The sequence below is a fragment of the Chelonoidis abingdonii genome, chromosome 3, assembly GCF_003597395.2.
Source record: "Chelonoidis abingdonii isolate Lonesome George chromosome 3, CheloAbing_2.0, whole genome shotgun sequence".
Taxonomy (NCBI): Eukaryota; Metazoa; Chordata; order Testudines; family Testudinidae; genus Chelonoidis; species Chelonoidis abingdonii.
In genome coordinates, this window is record NC_133771.1 from 30,169,147 (window position 1) to 30,195,491 (window position 26,345).

Sequence of the window (26,345 nt, forward strand, 5' to 3'; positions counted from 1 at the left end):
AACCACAAATAAACCCAATGCGATTAAAGCTGTATAGTGCTGTGTGTTCTAACCAAATTCAGAGTTCATGAAACCTGGAGAATGAAATCCCCTGTTCATCCACAGAACACAGAAAGCACGGCCAGCAGCAGTGAACTTTTCCCTACACTGACACCTACCCAGATTTTTTTTTAAGCCTGACCATAGAGGGGACCATTTCCTACAGAAAGACAGTGTTATTTGTGCCTGTTCTATTTGCTGAGACTGACTGCCAGGCTGCCAAAACTGGTGATAGAACAGCTGTTCAGTGAGAAGCAGGTCATGGAGCACAAAATCTTTTCATGTGCACCACAGAGCAGCCACTTGGATCAGTCACCAAGATACAGTGCCTGCTCTGTGGTACACTTGAAAAGATTTTGTGCTCCTTGACCAGTTTCCTGCTAAACTTCCTAAGTCACTCACTTAGATCACTGACCACAACCTGGACCAGACTCAAACTAGCAGAGACTGCACTGAAAGGTTCCATAGCCCCTTAAGGGCCCCATGAGCAATCTCATTTAGCCATGTGAGATCAATTAGGAAACCTAATCTTCACTTAGGGCTCATCTACACTTAAAATGCTACAGCAGCACAGCTGCAGCTGTTGCACCACTGTAGTGCTTCAGTGTAGAGACTACCTATGCTTGCAGGAGCAAGTCTCCCATCAGCATAAGTAACCCACCTTCCCAAGAGGCAGTAGCTAGGTTAACGGAAGAATTCCTTCGTCGACCTAGTGCTGTCTACACCATGGGCTAGATTGGTATAACTAGGTCTCTCAGGGGTGTGGATTTCTCACAGGGATTTATTGGAACAGAGCAAGAACCAACTCTAGCACAAGCAGGCAGGACTGAACTTCTTGCCTGAACTTCCTGCTAACCCATATGTCAGATCAACAACATAACATATACAACACAACACCTTAACACTATGATAAAGATATAGCACCATATACTGGTTGAGTTGCTGTCTATAATAACCATTACAACTTCCCCTCCTCTAGTTAAATAACAGTAACTCCTAGGAACCCAGGTAGTCTGCAGTCCATGGGGGTTTCTGTGTTGGTCTGCCCACTAAAGGCCTATATTCAGTCACTGACATCTCATTCATAGTTGGATCTAGATTATCAGTGACTGCAGGGTTCATGTCTTCTATCTGTCGTACACAGACTGTCTGCTGAAGACAGCGTGTGCTAAGATCCCAAGAAAATCCCAGCAATTCCTCCTCCACAACTGGCCTCCCATTATGAGCCACAGGAACCTGCTAGGGGTACCTCCAAATCATTACTGCATCCTTCTGGGATAATTATTGGGTATTCTCAATGTCTGCCTTTCTCTTTCTTTCAATGAATGTGTGCACCAGTTTTTGATGCACTACAAAGTGTCAAGGTCTTGCTTTTTGTATCAGTAAGGATAAGCTGTTTAATTTCTTAATCACTGTGTAACATTCCCTCCAAAAAGGAGTACTTTGGGGATTTTTTCCAAACTGTTTTTTCCTGTTGCATAGCTACACTTTTTCTCTTTCCTGGATGGGCACAATTTTCCTTTTTTCTGGCATCTTGTATCTGACATGATCACTTCCAACTAATCTGTTCCTCTACCTTCTGGAATGCTGTCCTCAGGTCACTGATATAAGACTCCACCACATCACCCACCTGCATAGAAGCAGGGGGTCTTGCCAGTTCTTGTAGCCTGAACATCAAGTCACAGGGAAGCATGAGTGTGCAGAGGCCAAAAATAACCTCATAGGTGAGGTGAGTGCATGCTTGTGTTCTATGCAAAGATGACAAAAAGTGACTTAGTATCCCAGTCTCGTTGGTCTTCGCTAACAAACTGCCAGTGGTGCACTCTCTCCACACTCCCACTACTTGCAGGGTGGGTAACTCCATTCCTCACCTTGGTTATCTGGAGTTGTCAGAAAACTTCCTATAGCAACCATGATTCAAATTCCTTCTCCTGATCACTGCAGATGCAGTTTGTTTCATCAGTTCATCTGTAACTGTCTCAGTCCTTTTATCCTTCAGTGGTCACACAACAGCATAAGGTGTCAGACACTATCAGTAAATATCAATTTCCAGCTGGTATTTCTGACAGAGGGCCTTTCCAAGTCAGTCTGTACGAACACCTAGAGCTTGCTGGGTTGGTGTGCTCCTAATTCTGTCTCTTCTTGCCGGCACTTTCTTTTCCTGACAGGTAAGACAGGAAAGTACCCAGTCCTTAACATCTGCAGCCATGCCCAGCCAAAATATCTGTCAGATACACAGTTCAGTGTCTTTTCATACCCCAGATGATCTAGTATTGTTCTCTGTAAGCTTCCTAGCAAAACAATCTTGTTACCATCATACATTAACAAGTTAGTAGCTGGATCAATGGATTCCTGAACTGTGTAGATTTCCCCAGTCTCCTTCAGTAGATAAATGGTTACTTACCTATAGTAACTTTTATTCTTTGAGATACATTGTGCACACATACATTCAACTGCATATATATTCCACTGCACACGTAATGTGCACCCAATACACTGGATTCAGAGACTTTTGCCAGTGGTACCACTAGGCTGCACATCCGCCCCAGCTGTCCTGGTATGCTGAGCCAGGACCATAAAAGGGCGTGTCTGTCACCTCCCTCTCCATTCCTTCTTGCTAATTGTGAAATTGTTGTCCGAAGTAGCAGAGGAGATGGGGCAGTCATTGAATGTATACGTGCACAACACATCTCAAAAAAAACAAAAGTTACTCTAGGTAAGTAGACCATTTTTCTTCTTGAAGTGATTGTGAACACATATATTCCATTGCAGGTGACTCCATAGCAGCTCACTTACTGATAGAGGGATTTTGGATTATCTGAATAGAGATTTATAAAAGAAGCAAAGAGTCTTGTGGCACTTATAGACTAACAGACGTATTGGAGCATGAGCTTTCATGGGTGAATACCCACTTTGTCAGACACAAGTAGGTATTCACCCACGAAAGCTCATGCTCCAATACACCTGTTAGTCTATAAGGTGCCACAGGACTCTCTGCTGCTTTTACAGATCCAGACTAACACGGCTATCCCTCTGATATCTGAATAGAGATTGCAATTCCTACTTGCCCAGTCTGCCATCGGCCCAAGAGGCCAGAGTGATGGCATAATGTCTGCAAAAGATATGTACAGATGACCATGGTTTTTGATGGTAGACATAAATGTCTCTTAGGCCCAATGAATCACACAGGGCTCCAGCACATTTATGTGCAGAGACACCTCCTAGGGTGACTACAGATCTTGTGCACAAAGTCAATCAAGGTGGACCCCCAGCCTTTGGCAGACACATCTGTAACCAGAGTCAAAGCTGGCTCAGGAGATAGAAAAGGCAGCTCTTTGCACACATTGCGAGGGCCCAGCCACCAGCCCAGGGTTTCAAGCAGTCATGCAGCTACATAAACAAGCAGGTCCAGAGGATGCCTAGTCAGAAGAACAACCAAATGAAGCGAGGCCCATAGACAATGAAGGTGAAGTCTGGCATGCAGAGTTACATATGCGTACAAGGCCATGTGGCCCAGTAGTTGTAAACAGGAATGCACTGCTGTAACGGTATTGGATTTTAGGCCTTCAGAGAAATTGGACTGAAACCTGACCACCAGAAGACAGACTATCACAGTTATGGCATCGAGGTCTGCTCCTATGAATGTTATACACTCTATCAGCTGCAACTTTGATTTGTTTAAATTCAGTTTCAGGCTCAGATGAGAGAACAGCTGTCTGATAATGAGGATGCTGTTGTTGACTTGGATGCTTGACCTCCACCTACTAGCCAAATGTGTAGGTAAGGGAAAATTTGGACACTTAAGTGGCACAGGTGAGCCACTACTACCACTCTGCATTTTGTGAATACCTTTGAGGCGAATGACAGACCAAAGGGATACACCATGTACTGGTAGTGGATGTCTCTTGCTATAAAACAAGGTACTTTCTGCAGCCAGGATATATTGCCACGTGGAAGTATCCGTCCTGCAAATCGAGAGCAGCATACCAATCTCCTGTTGTCTGCAGTGGCTGATGATTAATGGTCATCAGTTTAACTCCTGCAGTACAAATCTTTTTCCCTTTCAGGACTGGGTGTTCACCATAGATCAAACTTATTTCAGCTTCTAAGTTCATACCCACAGCATTGTAATTTTCCAGCTGCTGCTATTAGTTGTAATACTCACTTATAAAATCACAGGAATTTATTGGAATGTTGCAAGTAGCAACTCCAGCACACATAGGCAGGGCACGACTTCCTCCTAAACCCCTCAGATCACAAAACCACCACATAGTAACATACAAGACAACAACTTAAAGCTACGGTAAGGCTAGAACACCACCTAATGTTGTCAACACTAATCATTTCAGTATGCATGAGAGAGCTGATAAGTGTCTCAGACGCATCTAATATTGACCACTCACTTTGAAAAGGACTCAGAGGCTGCACATTTTAGAACTTTTTATTTGAAAAGCCTTTTAAAAATCAAAACAGTCTCCTTTCACTACCACCCACCAGCTTCTCAGCACTCTCCTGAGATCTCCCTGCTGCAAGTCCCCTCTGTCGGAGCCCAACGGCCTTTGGCCTAAGATGGCAGCCTGCAGGGCCTTAAGATGGCGTCTGTATGGCCAATTGTAGGTCATCCAAAGGTCACACTAGCACTGTGTGTTACCTTAAGGGCCGTGTGCAAATTCCCGCTCTTTTTGCCTGGTCACCTAAAGGTTAGGCTAGGGCCGTGTGCAGTCTCCTGCTCTTCTGCCCAGCAAGCCAGGGGTCAGGTTAGTGCCGTGTGCATACCACCTAAGTGCCTTCTGCAAAGGGGCCCAGTCTGATCAATGGTAAAACAGTTCACAAGGTCAGATTAGGGTTGTGTGCAAACCTAGGCTAGTGTGCTGTGTGCAGCTTCTAGCAGCTTCTTGTGTGCCGTCTGCAAAATCTGCCCATGTAGGGGGCAACAGCTCGGAACCTGGAGGGTGGGGGAGCTAGGGACCAATCAAATTGTGCCATGTGTGTTTCAGTCCCTGGAATAAAACTATGCCTCAAGCCAGGGTCTGTTGGGAGTGTCCGTTAACTGACTGAAGGACCTGATCAACCCTTCAGTTGGGGGCTCCCCAGGTTATAGCCGGCTCGGGACTGTTTTATTCAGTTCTTGGGACTTGCTGCCCATGCTACTTATTTTATTTCTTGGGTTCTACCCATGTGATTATTATTTCTTGGGTTCTACCCATGGCTTTTATGGATTTAACGGTATTTTTGCTACGGATTTTTGCTACGGATTATTTATTATTTCCCCGGATCCGATATACCGTCTGGTGTCTGCTCTGCTGGTCAGCTGCATCTGGAATATGGTACTTGTGTGCTAACTGTTTGTGCTAACTGTCTGTGCTTTGCCTAACTTCTCCCTTGTCTTTTCCCTTATTTGGTATACACCACCACAGAGTACTGCTGTCTGTGATAAAAGTTCTGTGTGTCTTGTCTGTCATAAAGTTCTATGTATATGGTACCAAATCTGAGTTATTGAAAGATTGCTATTAAGTTCAATTTAATGTCTGTAATAATAATGTTTGGGTAAGTGCGCGCATAAATTCATTTGATTGGTGTATTTGTTTGCTTGTAAAAGATTGATTTGGTGTTAATAGATGTAAATAGTTTATCCTAGGATTGTGTACAGTTTTCTTATATTCATAGTGCTGTTAGTTGGCTATGAAATTATTCAGTTGTGTATTTCTGCATGTAAATGGTTTGTTTCTGTTAGTTGGTAAAAGTGCTCCTCCCCAGCCCCAGTTGTGTTCTTATCCCAGTCAATAAAGATCACTCATTGTTTAAGCTTGCCAGTTTGTCTGGTCTCGCGGTTCTTTCCTCATTGGATCAAAAAGAACTTAACCGAACCCAACCTCCTTTTTGTTTTGGATCCGGACACCCTCCAACACAGCTATCCCTATCGTGTCCCCCTATTCCTACTCTACTTTCATTGACAGTCAGCTTTGTCCACTTATTTTTCATTAGCATATTTTGGCTATAACTTGAGAACTACAACACAACATGACTTAATGTCAACTATTAAGAGCACCTAAGAAATCCTTTATCAGTCAAATATGGATTAGAAGAGGGTCCTAGTGGAGCTGAGAACATTCAGCTAACTGGGAGCCCTTTTCTGACTGATAAGACATCCTAAGAGAATCTCATTTTGTTCTCAAGTGTTGATACTGTGCTCAGATATGGTGAAATAAAGATGTCACACATCACTTATATTATCATAAGGCTAACTCTAAGGTTTAAAAAGCATCATTCGGACCTTATTCATAACCCAATATATGGCAACAGGGATTATGCAGGATGAGAACTCAAATATTTCACTATTCCCTTTCTCTTCGCATGCTTCATTTACATGCCAATGTCGGGAAGCAGCAATTGATAGGAAAGACAGGTAGTTTCATAAATAAACTAAATCAAATAGGCTCCCATACGTTATAGAAAGGGCAAAGGTCAGGGGATTCAGGGCAGCTGTCCTAATTTATCTATGTCATAAGGCTGATTTCACAAGAGAACATGAGATCAATTCATAGAGTATAGGGGATAAAAGCCTTTTACCTCCAGGTCACCAGTTCAAATCCACCTACATCAATAGTGACTGAAGGTTGTTACCATCTGAAAAGTCTTCAGCAGTCTATATGAAATGGGTTTGGATGAATCTGTCCACAACCTAGCAGACAAATACACCCAGTAGTCAGTTAGTTAAAGTAGAGAGGCAAAGGACTGACAGAGCATGAAGACTGATCTGTCTTCTTACTGTACAATTATTGACTCTCTGGGTCAGGATTGAGGCTCATTACGAGGACAGTTTGGAAAAGTTTGTTTGCACTGACCCTGGCTATGCCGCCCCTGCTCACTGATTAAACAGACCAGTGGTTCCCAAACCTTTTAATAAGGTGACCCACCAACTGCATTTTGTCTTTTTTTCTGTGATCCACCATTACATGTATGCACACACTACCGCAGCACTGCGAACCTAATCCCGGCCCAGTGTGGAAGGGCTTTCAGTTCAATTTCATTTGAAGTCTGAAGCCATGTTTGTTTTTGTAAGACCAGGCAAGAATGCTCAGTCTCGCTTGTTATTATAATGAGCTTGGTATTAGGGCCGACTCTAGGCACCAGCAAACCAAGTACATGTTTGGGGCCGCACATTTTCAGGGGCAGCATTCTGGCATCTTTTTTTTTTTATTTTATTTTATTTTTGCTTCCGGTGGCAAAATCCTAGAGCCAGCCCTGGCAGCAGCAGCACACTGTGCCTGGGGGGGCACCCTGGGGCCGCTGTGGTTCGTGCTGCTGGGGAGCAGCGCCACACCTTGTGGCTGGGCCGAGCAGGCTCCGAGCGGGGCACACTCGGGCTGGGGGCCGCCCCGCGGGCGGACAGAGCCGCCGGCAGGTGCTGCAGGGTGGCTGCCCCCCAGCACTGCAGCTAGGGCTGTGCGAAGTGGCCCGAGCTGCCCAGGGACAGGGGAAGGGCGGCTAGAAGCAGCAGTGAGGCCACAGAGGCGGGGCACTGCCGGGCGGGGCCCACGTCCCACTCTCCAGGACTCCACTCCCTCTGGGGCTACCCTGCCCTGGGTCCTCATCCCCCTGCCGGGCAGTCCCCAAGCTCTGCCTTCCCAGGTCCTGGCCAGTCCTGGAGGCAGGAGCCCTGGCTAGAGGAACCCTGGGCTGAGACACAGCCCTGGAGCCCCGCTGCTTACCCCGACCCTGCCAGCTGGAGGGTGCGGAGGGAGCTCAGGGCTGGGGTGGCAGGGGGTGTGGAGAGCCTAGCGCTGGGGTTGCAGGGTGTGTGGATGGGGGAGGGAAGAGAAAGCCCAGAGCTGGGGCAGCAGGGGGTGAGCGGGGTGAGAACCCAGGGCTGGGGTGGGAGGCAGCCAAAATTTTTTTTGCTTGGTGCAGCAAAAAACCTGCTTGGTATACAATACGCCCTGTGGATTTCATCCAGCAATAGAAGTAACAATACAATATTTCACAATGGAACCTTTCATCTACAACCATGCTTACAAACGACATGTAAATTAATCTTTTCTGCTATATTATTCTGTCCCCAGCCAGTGACTGAAATAAATACACTTCTTACTCCTAGCAATGGAAGTGGGGATGATCTGTGTAGCTGTTCTCTGTCTCTGGGAGGAAGATGGTAGGAGACACTAGCTGCATTGTTTGTCCTCACATTCCCACTTCAAGACAAGAAAAGTGGGGAAAATAAACAGATAAACCTTTGTGGGGGGGAGGGATGTATCAGCTGCATTTGTTGGGGAAACAGTGACCCCAATCACAGCACTGCCTTCTCCATCCGTTTCTAGCAGATCTCCAGGCACAAGGAAAAGGCTCTTAATGGCAAAATACTGAGTTCCTTACAGTTAAGGAAACTGATTCTGATTAATAAAGATAAGCTGGTGCAATGGAGCTTCTCAGGGTACAAATTAAGGCTCCTGTGCTATTACACACAAATGATTGTGATTGAAGCAGACACGCACACGTTTCCAAGAAGGGGGCCTTTCCAGTGGAATATTAGATGTAATATGAATGGCACATAAATCACATGAACAGGTAGCTAGGAGAGTAATACAACCTTTTACCATAATCAGTAAACCAACCCTGTACATGCCCCAGAGGCAGGGCAACAGCCTGTCCTGGAGACAAGACTAGGAGTCAAAAGATAACGTCAGGAAACTATGAGACGCTCCTCAGGTGTATTTTCCTTCTGAGCCTACAAATGCCCCACAGGCATATCCACAAACTGATATGGAGCCAGCTCAAGAATAGCCTGGAAACCACTAAGACATTTCTTGGGTGTGTTTTCCTTCTGAATAAATTACTTTTGGATAATCTACAATAGTGAACAATACCATCCCCCTTTACACAAACACCACTGACCCAAGAAAGAAAGTGAGGTGTCTCATGGGTTACAAACACTTCACTTCATTCTGTAAGGTGCTCAGCACCTCCTAGAAAGTGCCAGATGCCTTCAGCTCCAATAGACTCTCAGTAAGTACTCAGCATTTTGGAAAATGGAGCCTGTTACCTCTACAGTTACTAAATACTTTGGGGCAACATTTTCATTTTTGTTTACAAATACACATACCCACGGCTTTGCAAAGGAAAATGGTCTCAAACCCAGACTTTCAGGAATAATTAATCTGTTCCCTTCTTTCAGAGCCATCAAATAAAAGGGGGGTTGATCACTTGATGATTACCTGTTCTGTTCATTCCCTCTGAAGCACCTGACTTTGCCCACTGTCAGAAGACAGGATACTGGATTAGACGGACCATTGGTCTGACCCACTATGGCTGTTCTTATGTTCCTATGTTCCTTTCTATAAAGTCCTTTGCAGTTATCAGCTTGAATTTAGTGCAAGATAAAGCGGTTACCATGTTAGCCCAGCAAACAGTCTCACAGACAATACCTTTTATTTGTAAATAAAACTGTTTGGCTTGTGAGACTGTGTACCTGATTCTAATTTCACTTACACTGGTATAATTCCATTGACTGCAACAGAGTTAATCCTGGTTTACACCAACATACATGGGTATGTTTATACAGCCACTGTGAGCAAGCCTAGATATACTCTTGCTAGCGGAACTCAAGCTAGCATGCTAAAAATAGCAGTGTGGACATTGCAGCTTGGGCTGGAGCTTGGACTCTCAAGTCCACCCGATCCCTTACGCTTGACAGCCCGAACTGCAGCCCAAGACAAGCTCAAGTCCTGATAGACAAGGCTGTCTACTCAGATTGAGAGGCTTGCTCCCAGCTGCAATGAAAACATAGCTAGTGAGAACAGAACCAAACAATCTTTATTTATCTAAACATAGTTAGTGTACTGTTGTACCATCACCATGCTACCCTGATGACAATAAACTGCACCCTATTCTTTATCAGATTATAGGACTCAGGAGTGTTCCTTTGTTTACAATTTCTGTGGCCTGAATCAGGATCTTAAATATGTAGCTTCTTTTTGGTTGAAGTTTATTCCAGACTTTCCAGGGGTAACTCTACAGGTTGCTAAAATCTTTCACAAAAGCAAAGTGTTTGCTTCATTAGTTTTCATGTACGATAAAATTATCAAAAATAAGCATATAAATAGCTTACAGGCAACTAATATAGCATTGAATGTGTAAAATGAGGGCACAAGTAGCACAAAAAATAGTGAGCTATTATCAAATGCTCCTTATTGTCCTCTTCTGTTCTTGTTTAGTATGCAATTAACAAATATACTACTTCCTCTGTGCTTACAGTCAAGGGAATTTAAGTTGTTAATAGTGCTAGCAATGAAAGAATTGAGTGGTACAACATTCCTGTCTGTATCTTTAAAATGACAACACTTGGCTGATTTACAACCCCCTTAATTCCTTTACAATCACTGGTCAATTTTATTGTGGCCAATCCAAGTCAGGAAGATCCCATGCCGAAAGACATTACTGTACATGGAGTTACATTATGCACCTTCACACTATGCTGTTATCCCAAATGCCTTTCAGTCTTATTCAAATTGAGATAGCAACCGAGTTCACATCAGAACCTTTGGCATTGGTAAAAGTGAAATTGCAAGGATCATTTCTTGATCAACAAAAAGGCTAACAAACCCAACGACAACTTTCTTTCTTTTGTTCTTTTAATAATTAAAGCTCAGTGTTGCACAAAAGAGGCACAACAATTTTTGATAAAATGCTACATGTTAAACTTGAAAAGCGTGACCAAAAAACCCCATAATTTTCTTGTAGATTTAAATATCACTTCACCTAATCACACAAACTACTTCAGTTTTTATCATATTCATAATTAGCTCATTCATCCATATGATTTCAGATGGTAGAGGCTTTTCAACACTATCAACAGTAATACTGGGCCTGAGCCAAAGGAAAGACTCTCATTGACTTAAATGGGCTTTGAATCAGGTCCATAACTTATCAGAAGGGCTGTGACCACTGCCAACTGGATACCAGAACCTAATTACAGTTCAGGGTCCAAACACCTAAACTGATGAATAACAAAATTCCTGTGTATTCCCCACTATCCTTGTCATTAAATATTTTCTATTTTAAGACCAAAGACAGACAGACAATATTGTCTGCTTATGTGTCAAATCAAAACTTTGACTTGTAACTCTTATTTTTACGTATACACACATACATACTGCAGTAGCATCCAAAGTCCCCAGCTGGGAGCAGCAGAGCCCTGTTGTGCTAGGAACTGTCCAAATACATTGGAAGACTTGATTTCTGCCCAAAAGGGATCATAATTTAAAAAACGGTTATGAATTTCTGTGGCCCGAACGACCAACAGCAAGTGCACTGCAGAATGTTATGATTCACTCCAGGTAGCTGCCACAATGGTTCACTAAGAGTAACTGCATCTGAGAAGGGGAGTGGTAAATATCAGTATTTAGAAAGGTAAGAGACAGGCAGCAGTGCAGAAATAGCTCAGTTAGTGAAGGTGTAGTTCAGGCAACTGTAATTCAAACTGACCTGACAATGACTTTAACCTTCAGCTGGAGGCATAGCATTCTCTCAGGATAAAAGGAGATGCAGCATTTGTATTGGAGTGGCTCACACTGTACTCTTTCCAGTGCAAATACAGCCAGCTCTAAAAGGTTATCTTGCTGTGAGCAATCAGGGAGGACTATTGTCTACAAATGATGGAAATAAGACCTACCACATTCACTTTGCAACAAGAGTAGATATGACTGTAGTCCAAAACAGCATCCACTTAGGGTGAGCAAGGACACTTACCTAACAGGGCATTACGCCCATTGTCATCTGGCAAGAATCTTTTATCTACGGCACACACTAAAAGGTGATCAGGCAGATTTGGCGATTTAGCACCAACGAGTAAAAAACCCGAGGGCACCTCAATTTGATCACTGGAAATGGATACCAGCCTCAAGTCTTTACCAGCCTGGCAGAAACCTAGACAAAAAACAAATGCAACACATTTCTTAGCTCACAGGTCATTTTGCTTAATTCTTCACAATTTCCTTATTGAACAAACTCCAACTTCTCTTTTTATTTAAAAAAAATGTAAACCTAATGTCAGGTTTAACTTCAGTATCAATATTTTTCCAGCTACTGGCTGAGCTATAAACGAATGCTAGAAATACAATGAATAAATAAAAAATTGGAAATGTAAAAATAAAGTTTTCCGCAGCAACAGAAACACATCTATGTTGCACAACACATACATTTTATGGAACTGTATATATTTAACAATATAAAACAAGATTATATTAAGCATATGTTTAACAAGAGACAATAGCACTTGGTGTCTGGGCAGTTTTACAGTTTAGATACAGTATTTTCCCTCTTGTTTGTGTGGGTCTTTCTCCCAGCCACAGGAGAGGGCAGAAAAAAATTGTTTTAAATGGGAAAATAAGGTGATAAAACCACAAAAGTTGGCAGGTGTAATATCTGAAACTACTTTAAACTCGAGTTTTTTTAAAACTGGACAGATTCCAAGTTGCTAGCTAGTCCCCTCCTTCATCTTGACACAGAAGTGCACCTTTGAAAGATTCAGCAAAGACACCCAAAAGCATATGATCAACCAAGTTTCTAGTTTTGTCTAAGAGGTAACAAACTGGGATAGTCCCGCAATTTCTATATATCTAATTTTGATGATCCACTTGGAAGGTGCTTGTTATGATGTTTGGACTCAATCCTGCACTGTTTACTGGGACCCCAGTTCCCACTGATATCAATGGGAGCTTTGCCTGAATAGGCCATTGGATCAGTTGCCAAACTTTGAGTCTTGTAAATTTCTTACCATCGGTAGTGCAGCAGCCTTCAGGAGGAGGCTTCATCTGATAAGAAAGAGGAGGGTTACTTGATTCTGAACTTTCTTCTTCTTCTTCCTCCTCCTCTTCTTCCTCATTATCCACTCTGCTGCCTGCTACAAAAGTACCACAGGAAAAATTACATTTAGACAATGGATAGCTGTGGCAATGGCTGATCCTGGGAATGAGCAGTGTCCCAGTTACAGTAAGCACCATAGAAAAGTAAGATTCCCTTGTCTTTGCAAGGAACTGCAGTGTTGCCAAGTCCCACAATGTTCTGTGTTCTTCTTAAAGCTCCAGGTCCTGGAACCCTGTGATTATGTGAGAATTTCAACTTTCATTTAAAAAAAAAAAAAAAAAAGTTCAGTGATTGTGATTGTGGAGAAAAGCTTTAAAATGTGACCTGAGTGCACTTAAATCTCAGAAAACAGAAGGCAAATAAAAACAAACCTCCAAATTTTTATTTTTAAAATCTTATGATTTTGAAATCAGACTCATGATTTGGTGGGGGACTGACTTATGACATTTGAACCCTTGGAATTGTCAATAACAGAACTCTGTCCTCATAAAAGCTCTCTTGACCTTTGTTTTCAATATTTACAATATCTAATCACTTTGAGATGCTCTCACAAAGCAAAAGATCAAATGCAAATTATCAATAGTTAAGTGCTGACTATATACTTGATGCTGTACAAGAAACAGAACAAAAAATTGTTCCCTGCCCCAAAGATCTTAAACAGATGGACAATACAAAACCCACTGGGATGGGGAAAGTGTGTCTGCTCCAAAGCTCAAAGTCAATGGGAGTCATTCCACTGATTTCAATGGACTTTTGGATGAGGCCCTGGAAATCCCATGGGCGGGGTCAGCCACAGAGGGGTTTTCTCTGTGATCCTCCTCCCCCACTTTGTCCCCTCCTTAAATAATGGCTCCCGGGTTAGTATTTGTGAGTTTTGCAGAATAAGTGAGTCTTAATGAGGGATCTGAAAGAGGAGAGGGTGGGTGTTGGAAGCTTGACCCTGAAAGGTGCCAAGCACTCTGGCCTCAAGACAGCAAAGTATTTAAGTATATGCTTACCTTTACTCACATAAGTAGCAAGATTGATCCCCTGGTGAACAGGGATAAAGGCAGAGTGGTGCACACAGGGAATAACATGGGAGAAGGCACAAAGACAAGAGGTAAAGAGGGGACAAAGGGAGAAGTGAAGCAGCCTTTGTCTCTGGAATGCAGAGATGGGAATAACAAAACGTGGGAGCAGAGATTTAGGCAGGAGAGAGCTGTGCAGGCTTTCAGATTAAGAATGAAAGGAATCTAAAAGGAAACGTGCAGCTGTACTACGTGAGTGACAGCTCCATTTTGCACTAACAGGCATAGTTCAGGGGCTTGGTCTTTATTTTCCAGCAGATTGCAAATCCTTGTTGAGTCAAAATCCGATTTTAAATCTGAGTGTAAAAAAACTGCTTCCCACATTAAACCCCATGTTTCTGTGGATGAGCTCTTAGGGTATGTCTGCACTACAAAGAAAAACCCGCAGCAAATATGTTTCAGAGCCCGGCTTAGTTGACTTGGGCTTCAGGGGCTTGGGCTTCAGGGCTAAAAATAGCAGTGTAGGCATTTGGGCTCAGGCTGAAGCCCTGGCTCTGAGACCCATCCCACTTGCCAGGTCTCAGAGCCAGGACTCCAGCCTGAGCCCAAATGCCTACATTGCTATTTTTAGTCCCACAGCCCAAACCCCAGAAGCCAGAGTCAGTTCATCTGAGCTCTGAGACTGGGTGCCGTGGATCTTTTGTTGCAGTGTAGACATGCCCCGCACAGAGCACAGGAGACATTAACTGTCTACCCACACACACAGCTGTCAGCATTATAAAAAAAACTGTACATGGTCTCCCCATGATCCAGCCCCCTTACCTGAGGAGAGAGCCCGTAGTTCTTTATGGAGTTTTAGTTGTTTTTAAAGAAGAAATGATTAAAAAAACATTTTGTAATGTGGGACCACTTGACTAGACACTGCTGAAAAGCCTTAATCCACCCACCTTACGAGGGCTGTCTGCTGGGGTCCTTCTGCACACCTTAAGGAGGCTGCAGACACAAGACTCTCTCCTGTGCATCTTAGGAACTATGTGGATTTTGCCTTATGAGACACACAGTACCCTAGAGGTCTCCAGAGGCAGCAAAAGCTCTAATGCCAGTTGAGCCACCACAACGTGAGGCCAGTTGTCACACATCCACAGACAGAAAGCGTTAATGAGAAAGGAAGAGTTCACATTATAAGATCATCCCACCAATCTCAAAATGGAAAAGAATATACAGGGCTAGATCATCAGCTGGTGGGAAATGGCACAACTCTGCTGCCTTCAATGGGCCCATACAGATTTACACTTGCAGAGAATCTGGCCCCCAATCTTTTAAGATGCAACAGAGAAGCATGTCCACACTGTAACAGACACAGACTAGCTAGAGCTCAAAAATGTCCCCAATAGTCAGGGCAGAGCCTACAAGAAATCTAAACTAGCACCAGCCAAACACCCTCCACAACTACTACAGCCATTAAACCATCCCGGGAAGTGCCTGTATGTCACTTTACTAAACATCTGGAGGAGGGTTCTCCAAGCTCCAAAACCCACAAAAAGAAGAAAACTTTAAAAGTCAGTCATTAGAAAGGCAAGATTAAAGGTGAGAGGTCACATCAGACTCTCTAGGCTTTTAGACAAGCTAGAAGCAGGATCATTTAAAGAGAATCAGTATTTAAAGAATATTTTCAGGCAGTTTCAAAAGCTGAATGAGCCAACACAGGAGAAGAGAGAGAATGCATCACTACATGGGCAAAGACAAAAAAGAGTGACAACAGTGTTGATGGACCCATGGAGCTTTTAGTTTATTTAATATATAGTCCTCAAAATGATTATGGATATGATGATTAAGGGATGCAAACAGATCTATATAAAACAGTAACAGCAGCAAACAAGATAATAGTTGTTTAGAGATGTCTAAACAAAGTTTTAGGATACAGAAAAAATGTTTTAAAAGCAATTGTTTTGCTGAATAATATAGTATTGTAATAGTAACAAGGGGTTATCCCTTGTTCTATTTTGTGTTATCAAAATGATATGCAAAAACTGGAGTTAAAAATGTTCTAATTTAGACATAGTGACATTTGAAAAGATAGCTTAAAAATCTACAAGCTGAAAAGAGACCTTAATTTCAGCTGGTTCACTTTGTGCATATTTGGCACAGACTTCTAAGTTCAGAAGGGACCATTATGATCATTCAGTTTGATTCCCACGTAACACAGGGTATAATCTGTTTCACATTTATAGGATCTAAATTGTAATATATAATCATAAATTGTAATAACACTAGTCTAGTTTTACTGCGTAGATACTTTGCCCTATTATTTGTGAAGGTCTTTCACACAGCAACAGGGGAGAGAAAAATATTTATTTTCAATAGGAAAATGATTATATGAACCACAAAAATCGGTAGGTGGGAATTAGGGGTAGGGGTAGAACCTGAAACTACTTTCAACTAATTTATTTTTAAATTAACTATATTTCACGTTCACAGTGTCCCTTTTATATAAACAATTTTAAAATTAGAACAACAACAGCAGGAACATAAAACCTGACTGATATCATAGTGGTTGGTTTTGCTGCCAAGTGGTATGGTGAACAGGGCAAACTAACACCAAAAAAATGCAGTGTGTGAGCTCCAAGATAACTTGAGAAAAGCACTCCCTTCAAATATGGCAGAAGCTATAGCAACTTGTGATGCCATTAGTGCCTAACAGGATACCAGAGTCATTCTGTTTAGAAACAATCCTGCATCTGTATTATTGTCATTTTGTGCCTATAGGACTTAGCTGGCAGTGCAGAGAATGTTAAATCAGAACTCCTGGGTTCTATTCCTTGCTCTGCTACTCACTGTATTATCTTGGGTGAATCACTTAACCCATGGTTCCCTCCATGCGTGTATAATGCCGACAGACCCCGGTTGTCAGCAGGCAGTATAGAACCTGGGATCTCTGAAGCTTAGTGGTCCCCAAACTTTTCTTTCACGCCCTCCCTTACCAGTAATAGAATGTGTCTGTGACTCCCCCACCCAGGCCGGGAGCAGAGCCACAGTTGGGGCCAGGAGCCGAGCTGTGGCTGTGAGTGGGTCCCGGGGACCAAGACCAGGGGCTGATGGCTGGAAGCAGGTACGCGGCTGGGCCGGGGGCTGAGCCAGAGCCACAGCTGCAGCCAGGGCTGGGGCCAGGCTGGAACGGAGCTGGGGGCTGAGTGGTGCTAGGTGGTGCTCCCTCCCCACCTCCTGAGTAGGGACTGGCCCAGGCCCCACCACGTCTCCCCCGGACATTCCTCCATGCCCCCCTAGGGGGGTGTGCCCCATAGTCTGGAAGCTGCTGCTCTACTGCATGAGCTAAAAGTCACATGGCACTTACCCAAGTGACATCAGTCTCTAGATGGTCTAGGTGCCACAGGAGGAGGACAGAGCCCCACATCAAGTAGGCATGGGTTACACTTTGAAAACACTGGCCTGGGGCGAGAATGCTAGGACCACAAATAAAATGCACCACAACAGACCCACTGTGTCAAGGAGTCAGGGAATAGGGAGGATACAGATAGTAGGAGGGCCAAGAGTTGGTGTCGTGGCCCAGTGCCTCCACAAGGATGGCCCATTGCTTCAAGGTTATTGCCCTCCACCCCTCAGATCTTAACGCTTCATGGTTCCTAGAGGAGGAAACTCCTGTTTGTTTGGGGGGGGGGGGGAGTTGGATGTATGATGTGAGTTTGCAACCTCAACCATCTTATGCAACAACCCAGGAAAAGCTCTATTAGGCAATCCATAAAGAGTTTCCACTCTCTGATATTTGTATGAAAGGGCATGCTTTAGGCAAAGATTTGTGAGGTTTAATTAAATGAGGCCTGATTCTGTTCACATTGATTTTTTTTTTTGCAGTCAAAAACAGATTAGGCTAGGAAGGCCTGTAAAGCTCTTTGACATCCTTAAATGAAAGGAGCTACAGAAGTGTGAAAACTGCACCTTTGTCCCTGAACAATACATCTGCTCTTGCAGCATCTTTCCCAGCTGATGTCATAATCCACTTTGTGACATCAGAGTTAGTTGCCATGGAAACATTTATGAAATTCCCAATAGAGGATAAGCACTTCATGTGAAGAATAAGCAGCAGGAGCAGATGGACACTCAGATTATATTTTCATGCAAATGTCCTAAGCTAGCAGTAAAGAATGGAGGGAGAAAATTAAACGTGTATGAGATATAAGCAGATCTGTTCCTAAATAGATTGTTTTTCAACATTTTCAGTGAGCTATTGGCAAGTATTTAATCTTTTCAAAATGATTTCATTTGTTTTCAGTGGCTGGACTGATTTTTTTTAGAATACTTATTTTATTACAGACTATATTATACCTTACACATTTCGCATTCCATATGTGCCTCCATCATCTTTTGCAGGCTACACAAGAACACACACAGAGAGGAAACAAATGCAACATTACTCCAGTAGTTAGTTGGAAGAGAGAGGAAATATGTGCGCCAGCAGGATAATGTTGCCTGCACATTGTCAGACCCACTGAGAACAACACAATTTAGCACCTAATTAGACTTGATGTTATGTATTAGCACTTGTTTCTCTAATTAATTTGGTTGTCAGATCTACACATTTCATCTAAACTATTCCACCTCTAGAGAGAAAAACGAATGAGTAAAAGAAACAGACAAAGTGGGTGAGTAATATTTTTTATTGGACCTCTGGGTAGCTTGTCTCTTTTCCCAAAACACGTTGGTCCAGTAAAAGATATTACCTACCCCACTTTGTTTCTCTAATAGCCTGGGACCATCACAGGCACAACAACATTGCAAACAGAAATAGAAGAGATACCAACAAAGCAGCTCAGCAAATATATAAATAAATCAGAGAAATCTAAGACACTAGACATCAGTCCAGAGACCCTGAGCAGGATTTACCATAGAACACTAGGTAACAGCTTAAGCCAATACCTTGAAAAATGGAGATCAGGTTAAAAACACTATCACGCCAAAATTAATCATAAAATCTTCTTAGCGTACTTAACAGGAATGCTGCAAATATTTTTGCTTCTTTCATTCATAATCAAAATTATTTTTAGCATCTCATTGTAAATCTGTTGTATTTTTGCAACTGTCTAACATGGTAGAATTTTCTATTCTATAAAGGTAAACTACCAGATAAAGCTCTGCTCCTCCAAAGATTTCTGCCCATGTTTAGTGGGTGAACTCATAGTGCTTCCAGTTATGTATGTCCATAAGTGTTTGCAAAATAGAGCCTTACTTTGTAAAACCAAAGAGCATTCCATAATTATTCTCTTCAAATAGTTTTTTTCAAATTTGCATTAGATTTGGGGAGAGGAGGTTCACAGAACATAAAGCACCCAAACTTCAAATACTTTTGCATCTCCCCATCTCTAATTTGAAACTTTCATGCTGATCATAGGATGAACAAGGAATGGATTCATAGTTCTATTTGAACAGAAATATAAATGCCAAGATTTCCTACCTTCTAGTGATGAAAGCTGCTGCTCTGCTTCCAAATAGAGCTGAGAAAAGATTGGTCTGGGGACTAAGTTGTTTGAGCGGAGAGAGGCCTCAATAGAATTATGCAATACTTCTTCAAATCTGGTTGTCTTGAGCTGCCCGGCGTAAGAATTTCCCATCTTCTTATTCAAAAAAAGAAGAAATAAACCACGTTTCAATTTTAGTTCACAGAGCTAGGAGATCACATTGTGTGGAAGCCAAACCACAACATTTCTCATGAAAGAGGAGCACAGCATTGTCTACACTGAAAGGTGGAAAAAAAGAAAACTGACAGCAGCAGCCACTAAACAAATCCTGCTGGTAAATTACAGGAAGTTATCTAAGTAACAGCATTCTGTAATTCAACAGAAAGGCAGCAAGGTCTGACACCTTTTTGAAGATGTTGCTAGAAATCTGATTCTAGTAATTCCCTAATTTAACAAACTATACGGCAATTCAGGAGATGCATTTGTAACAGTCAGTAATCTTATCTGTCAAACAAACAATCTTTGTGTTTTCCATATCTCAAACAGAACACATTTTAAAGGGTCTTGTGGATAACAGTTATGAACATGTGTATTGACAAATCAATGGCCCATCTAAAATTCATGGCTAGAGCAGTTTAACTATTTTTTTAGATGTGTTCTCTCCAAGCAAAATAGTGTTGCCTATAACTAAAATCCAGTCTAAAACGATGGCTGAAAGTATCGCTGGCATCTTTTCCCCACTAACAGGAGACTTATGAATACATTGAGACAATATATTTTCTTCTAAACAAGCACAAGTGTTTTTAGAACAAGAGTCAGATAAGTTATCAATCTGATTCAGTATTTAATTGCATTTATTATTAGTAAAACCACGTGATTTGTTCATTTTGCAGTTTACTGAACCATAATAGTCTAATCCAGTGGAATATTCAAGTAGTTTACTTTCCACATACTCACTTACTGCCTTTTTTCCACTGTGACCACGATGAATTGGTCTAACGCAAAGCCATGTCAGCTTTTTTTTTTTTTTCCTACTACAAAGTAGCTCTTGCCCTGGGCCCCACAGACTTTCCCTCCTCAAGTAACTGTGAATTGAAAGCATGAAATGCTTCCTGTTTGTGACAGTAATTCCTAACCACTGAACAGCCGTGTCCCCACACTGGATACTGCTTGGGAAATAAGCCTGTGGGGAAGTAGCCTCCAGGAATCACTCAATCAAGAGAAAAATTACTTTGAACAAGCTAAGCCACTTACCACTCTCTACACAAAAATGTGTCTTTAGTGAGCTGCTGTCTGTGTGTGACAGTACATGGCACAGTCTGATATTATATACTTTAATATCACCCCAGTAAAACGATATACTACAATTAGGCAAGCACAAAGAACCAACAAGGAAAGTTGTGCAACATGTAACACAAGCATGCGGTACACAGAAAACGAACAGTGCCGACATCTCTCTCACACACGAGCACACACATCCCTTAAGTACACTCACTGACATTATCAGATGAAAACAGAACTAAAGAGAGGAGACTTCAATTTGTTGTGAGGCTTCACAAAGACACAACGGTATCAGGTAAACTGCAGAGCTTCCAGACTATGTTCAGGACTTAAATAAGGGTTGGGCACCTCCCCCTTCCACTGCTAAAAGCAGAAGGCCAACTCCCAGCTTGAGTAAGCAGTGCTCTCCCCAGGCCTACCCCCTCCCCCCACATCCCCAGGCCTCCCTTTCCTGCTGGACTGGTGCAATGACAGTACTCTCTCCTGTTGCAGGCTACTTTAACCTCAAGCTACACTACACCAAACACAACTGCAGACAATGAGGAAACACTGGCATTGCCAATGTTGTCCTGATGTTATCTCAAACCGCAGGGATATAAAAGGAAACCAAGGTGGATTCATAAAATGAATTAAACATTTTCCACATATTCCACTTAGCTGCCATTAATGAAGCTACCAAAAGATGAATGCTAATTCCAGTCCATCCCCCAAGCCTCATAGTTGTAGGTGTAGTTACATACATCTACCTAACACATTTTAAAAAAATAACATGGAAATAACGAAACATCTGCTAACAACGTTATCACTTTGTTCACGTGCTGAACCTCCCTCCCAGATCCAGAACCAAGATATTCTCTGACTAAATTATAAACATTTCTGGGTAGGGCCTCTTTTCACAGTGAAAGGGCAGGTACCATCTGAGTGTTACATGACTGGTTGTAGCATACCCACAATCCTACATAATAAATGCTTTCTTCTGGAAAAAGATGTGGTCAGCCTGCTTGCTCTCAACATTTGGCCACCATCAGGAAGTTAAATGCCACTCAGCAATCATCCATTTTACAAACATTTTTTCTATAGAGGTTGTTAGTTAATAAACGAGACCATTAGACTTAACTTGCAAAATCCATAAGACCTGATCATGTCCACTTAGGAAAGTGTTGTTGGTGACTCTATACCCATGTTTTGTTTGTTTTTAAGGACACACTGTCACCAACATTTTATGTTTTTACAGCATCATATGCTTCAATGTATTTGCATCTAATTCTTATAGGTGGGAACACATTCTATAGGAAATTTTCAAGGTTCTTCCAGTTTATAAACTCGGTCCTACTCAAAAAAGCACCTGTTACTCTATTATCTTTTCTTTCTTTGGAACAGAAATGTGTGTATTGTTAAGTGGAATGTAAAAATATGTCTTCAACACTTTCATAGCAAGTCAGCCAATGGAAAGAGCAGAAATTCCATCTCCAGGTCTGTGAATACTTCAGAAACCACCATCACAGACACAAGTAAATTAAATGATCAGGGAAAGTGAAGCCATTTTAAAAACTGTTGGGTTAATGAGTCTAATTCTCCTCTCATTTACACTGATGTAAATCAGGCCTAACTCCAAAAAAGTCAATGAGTTATATCAAAGTAAAACTGATATACATGAGAAAACAATCAACCATTATTTTTCTCCATTAACAGAGATTTTTAGCTTGAGTATTTCTGAAAGAAACTTCAGCCACTCACATTCCACCTAAGCCCAAAACACTTCTATATGGTACCAGTCAGTGATCATTTCATTCCTAAGGAAGGAGCTTGTCCTTTGTTAATATCTCATATTCCAAATATGAAAATTAGGACACATGTGGTCTTAACTGGCTAGTCTGAATTTTTATAACAGTGAACAAGTTTCAAATGCAAAAAATGGGAAGCCCCTAGGAAAGGGCCTTTTAAAAAAGTAAGCTCTTTCTAACTTTGCATTGGTTAATAATTAGTTGTAAAAATATTCGATTAGTTATGGCCAGAACGAGGGGATTTTCAAATGTATATAAGAAATAATAATACTTCACACTCATAATCTAAGTGCTAAGATATGCTGGGCGCCATATGAACCCATTAAATAGTGATCCTTATTTTCCTTTGTAAATCTAACTCTATTTTACAGATGGTGAAAGCGAGAACTCAGAGAGGTGAAGTGACATGCTCAAGGTGACACAGCAGGACAGTGACAGGACTGGAACTCAAGTCTCCTGATTCCCAGCATCGTAACTTATCAACTGAACCATATCGATATCGGTAAGGTTACTGTTTGCAGTATGCTACTACTAAGTCTCTGAATATCTGCCTACTCAAATGCAGTTTAAAATCAGAGCCTTGATCCAGGGTTGCCAGGTGTCCAATTTTCGACCGTAATGCCTAGTTGAAAAGGGACCCTGGCAGCTCCGGTCAGCATCACTTACCAGGCCATTAAAAGTCCGGTCAGTGGCACAGCGGAGCTAAGGCAGGCTCCCTGCCTGCTGTGGCTCCCTACGGCTCCCAGAAACAGCGGCGTGTCCCCACTCCACTCCTATGCATAGGGGCACCCAGAGGGAGCTGCACGCTGCCCCTGCCCCAAGCGCTGGCTCTGCAGCTCCCATTGGCCGGGAATCACAGCCAATGGGAAATGCGGAGGCTGCACCTGCGGACAGGGTGGTGCATAGAGCCTCCTGGCCGCATCTCCACGTAGGCAGAATGAGCCCTTCATTGATTCTCCCAGCTGCTTGAGAGAGGGCTTTTAATGCCAGTATAAGCAAGCTCTGAAAGGGTTGTTTCTTACTAGCTGTAAGATGACTGTGACATCCCTTCCAACCAACAAGACCAGCCATTTCTTTTAAACTTGGGACGCTGAGCCCTACCCACCAAGAATGTGGTACCTGAGTTGTCAAATGCTGACCCCTGACTCCAGGAGAGATCACAGGGAGCCCCATTTTCCTGGTCCACTGGACTTGGCATTTACAACCCAGATTTATGTCTCTCTCTCTCTCGGCTACAAGTGGGTGGCACAGGCAGAAGTTTTAAATGCCTGTGAAATTCCAAGCAACAATCAGAGACAGTGACCAGATCAATTGAGAGGGCTAGTGTAGCAGCAGAATAGCCCAATATCCTGGCTACCGATAGAGAGTTTCTCTTTGATTTATCACATTGTCACTCATCCTGGAGAGGATACAGAGGAAAAATACCTTCCACTGCTGCTTAAATCCATGATAAACAGGAGACTAGGATCACACTGAGACACATCAGCATCAAAGCAATAGATGTTTCCTTCAACAAAGTAATTTAGGGCAATATAATGGGATCTCTCAGACAATGCTGCCTTGGACGTGTAAAGATACTGGCACAGTAAACAAGAAAAGAACCATCCTAAAAATGGAAAGTGGTAGCAAGAGGTCTATGTGAATTCAGAGAGATCAGCATTCAACCTCCAACCATGGAATAGTCAAAATTCTTATAGCAAGGGGTGTTTGTGCAATATGGAAGGAGAAGGATGGCCACTCTGACTAAGGATTACTATTCTAGTGTATCAGGGAAGAGACTCAAGGTCAAGTTCAATTTTTCCCTACACAGACCTTGACAAAGGAAGCCACTTGCATTACTCTGCAGTAGCCCTTTCCCCAGGTTTACAAAGTCAGTTCCTTCTCAGCCAGGAAGCCATCTCGGGCATCAATCATGGTAGAATAGGGGAAAGACTATAGCAAAAGGAGATCCCGTCAAAGTAAGAGGATTCAGCTAGAACTCCCATGTTTAATAAGATCAACTAAAGTGCAAACCTCATACTGTTATAATCTCCCCCTCTCGTGTGTGTGTGTGCATTTGAGCAAGCCTATAGGATAGGGTTCCACATGTGAGAGAGGTGTGGGGCATGCTTAGTTTCACCTGGTAGGATAATCCCTATTGAGGCTTTTGCATGAAAGAGGTGCCAGCTGTCAGATATAGGTAGTTGTACTCATGCCCAGAGGCAGAAACTTCAAGTTGCCTAGGTACCTAATGTAAATTTAGGTGCTGAAGGACTTTAGGTGTCAGCTCAGCAGGGGTTTTGAGGATTTGGGATTTTGTAGCCTGAAGTGGGAGTTAGGCGCCTAAGTCCGTTGGTGGATCTGGGGCCTACTGACTGCAGAAAGTAGAGTTGTGGAAAAGAGGCCAGTGGAGTCTGCATCTATTTAAGTAGAACCAGGTGTTCCCCAAGAAATATGGGAGGGGAAGGGAAAAATATATCGTTACCAAATGGAAGATAAAAGAAACAGTCAGGAGAGACATGGTATTTTGGTATTTAAGAATAATACAAATGAGAAAAAAAATTAAAATCTGCCAAGAGTAATTGACACTGTCCTTTTAAAACACACTTATGCACTCAGGAAGTTAATCCCAATAAGTTTATTAAATTAGAGAGAGGGACAGTGTCTAGAAATGGTTTTTCATTTCACACCCTTTCTATTCTGGAAATCAAATATGGACATCTAAAGAACCCATTAATTACGACACTACATCTGACAGGGATTGGTTTGCTTATACAAAATAACTGAGTTAGCTCAACTGTGGCTAGCCATCCACATCACAAAAAAAAAAATCCTACAAATGGCACTAATTGGTTCCCATTTGACTCTCAGTAACACCAAAGTGGGCACTTTCACTCCCAGAGGCCATCCTTTAAATGAGGACTGAGACACAATGGCAGGCCAGTGTGAGGAAGCTGCATGTCCACTCTCTTTGCTGTACTTGTCCCATTGATAAATGATGGGAGCTGTTCTCTGGGCATGCCCATCAGCACCTTTCATCAGCAGAGTTACATACAAGTGAAGAAAAAGGAGTTGAAAAGAACAGAACTAGGCTTTGGTTGTTAAGCAAAATTCTGGTGGGAACTGCATAGGCATGTTGATTTAACAAACCTCACATTAAAGGTTGCATGCTGATAAAATTATATTCAAATGACTATAAATACTACAGCCATGTACAAAACCATATCAGTTCTCTTCAGAGAAAGGGAAGCTGTCACTGGCATACCACAGAATTGTCATACGCTGTAGTGCTCTATGGTGTGGTTTTAGTTGCTTGTATAGGGCTATACACATCTACAGTAGAACTGGCTAGAACATTTCCGCCAAAGTGAAATTTTGGCAAAATATGCTGTTCCTTGAAGTTGTATCAGTTTCTGTGAAACTTTTGTCAGGAATGTTTTTACAGAGAGAGAAGCCATGTGGTCAGGGAACTGACCTAGGATGTGGGAGACTTAGCCTGATTTGCAATTATTTGGGAGGACAACCTCTACTCTGAATCAGGCAGAGCAGGGACTTGAACCTGACTCTCCCACAACCTAGGCCAGTGCCCTAACCTAGCCTCATCCTTTTCACAAAACCATTCAAAATGTTTTCTTTTCATTCCATTGCAGAATGAAAACAAATTTTGAAACTGTGAAGGCTGTCACCAGACAGAGTTGTCATACCCTGGTCAGTTCTAATATATACAAAGTGTTAATTGTAGTCACTTACCTATTAGGCTCCAAAAAGCTAATGGAATCTCACCATGAAAAGATCTCCTTTTTCACTTAGGAGTCAGGTTATGGCAATTCTCTAGGCCCCACCTCAGCATTACAATTTTAAAAGCAACATCAAAGCTTTAACATCAAACACAGTTATCCTAGCTAGAACTCCCACAGTACCCT

The 26,345-nt window shown here is 42.4% G+C and overlaps 1 protein-coding gene across 4 annotated transcripts in view; it reads right to left on the reverse strand.

Annotated features, from left to right (window-relative positions):
- The window catches only part of GREB1 (growth regulating estrogen receptor binding 1), a 168,383-nt gene that overhangs the window by 66,557 nt on the left and 75,481 nt on the right, over window positions 1-26,345 (reverse strand). For 3 of the 4 annotated variants that reach the window (XM_032792329.2, XM_032792323.2, XM_032792331.2), the window contains exons 2-4: window positions 19,375-19,531; window positions 12,812-12,937; window positions 11,785-11,961 (exon numbers count right to left, since the gene is read on the reverse strand). In XM_032792329.2, coding sequence (XP_032648220.1) covers window positions 11,785-11,961; window positions 12,812-12,937; window positions 19,375-19,531 — 460 coding nt within the window. Of the gene's footprint in view, window positions 1-11,784; window positions 11,962-12,811; window positions 12,938-19,374; window positions 19,535-26,345 lie in introns of all 4 variants that reach the window. The other variant, XM_032792326.2, reaches the window with a different exon arrangement.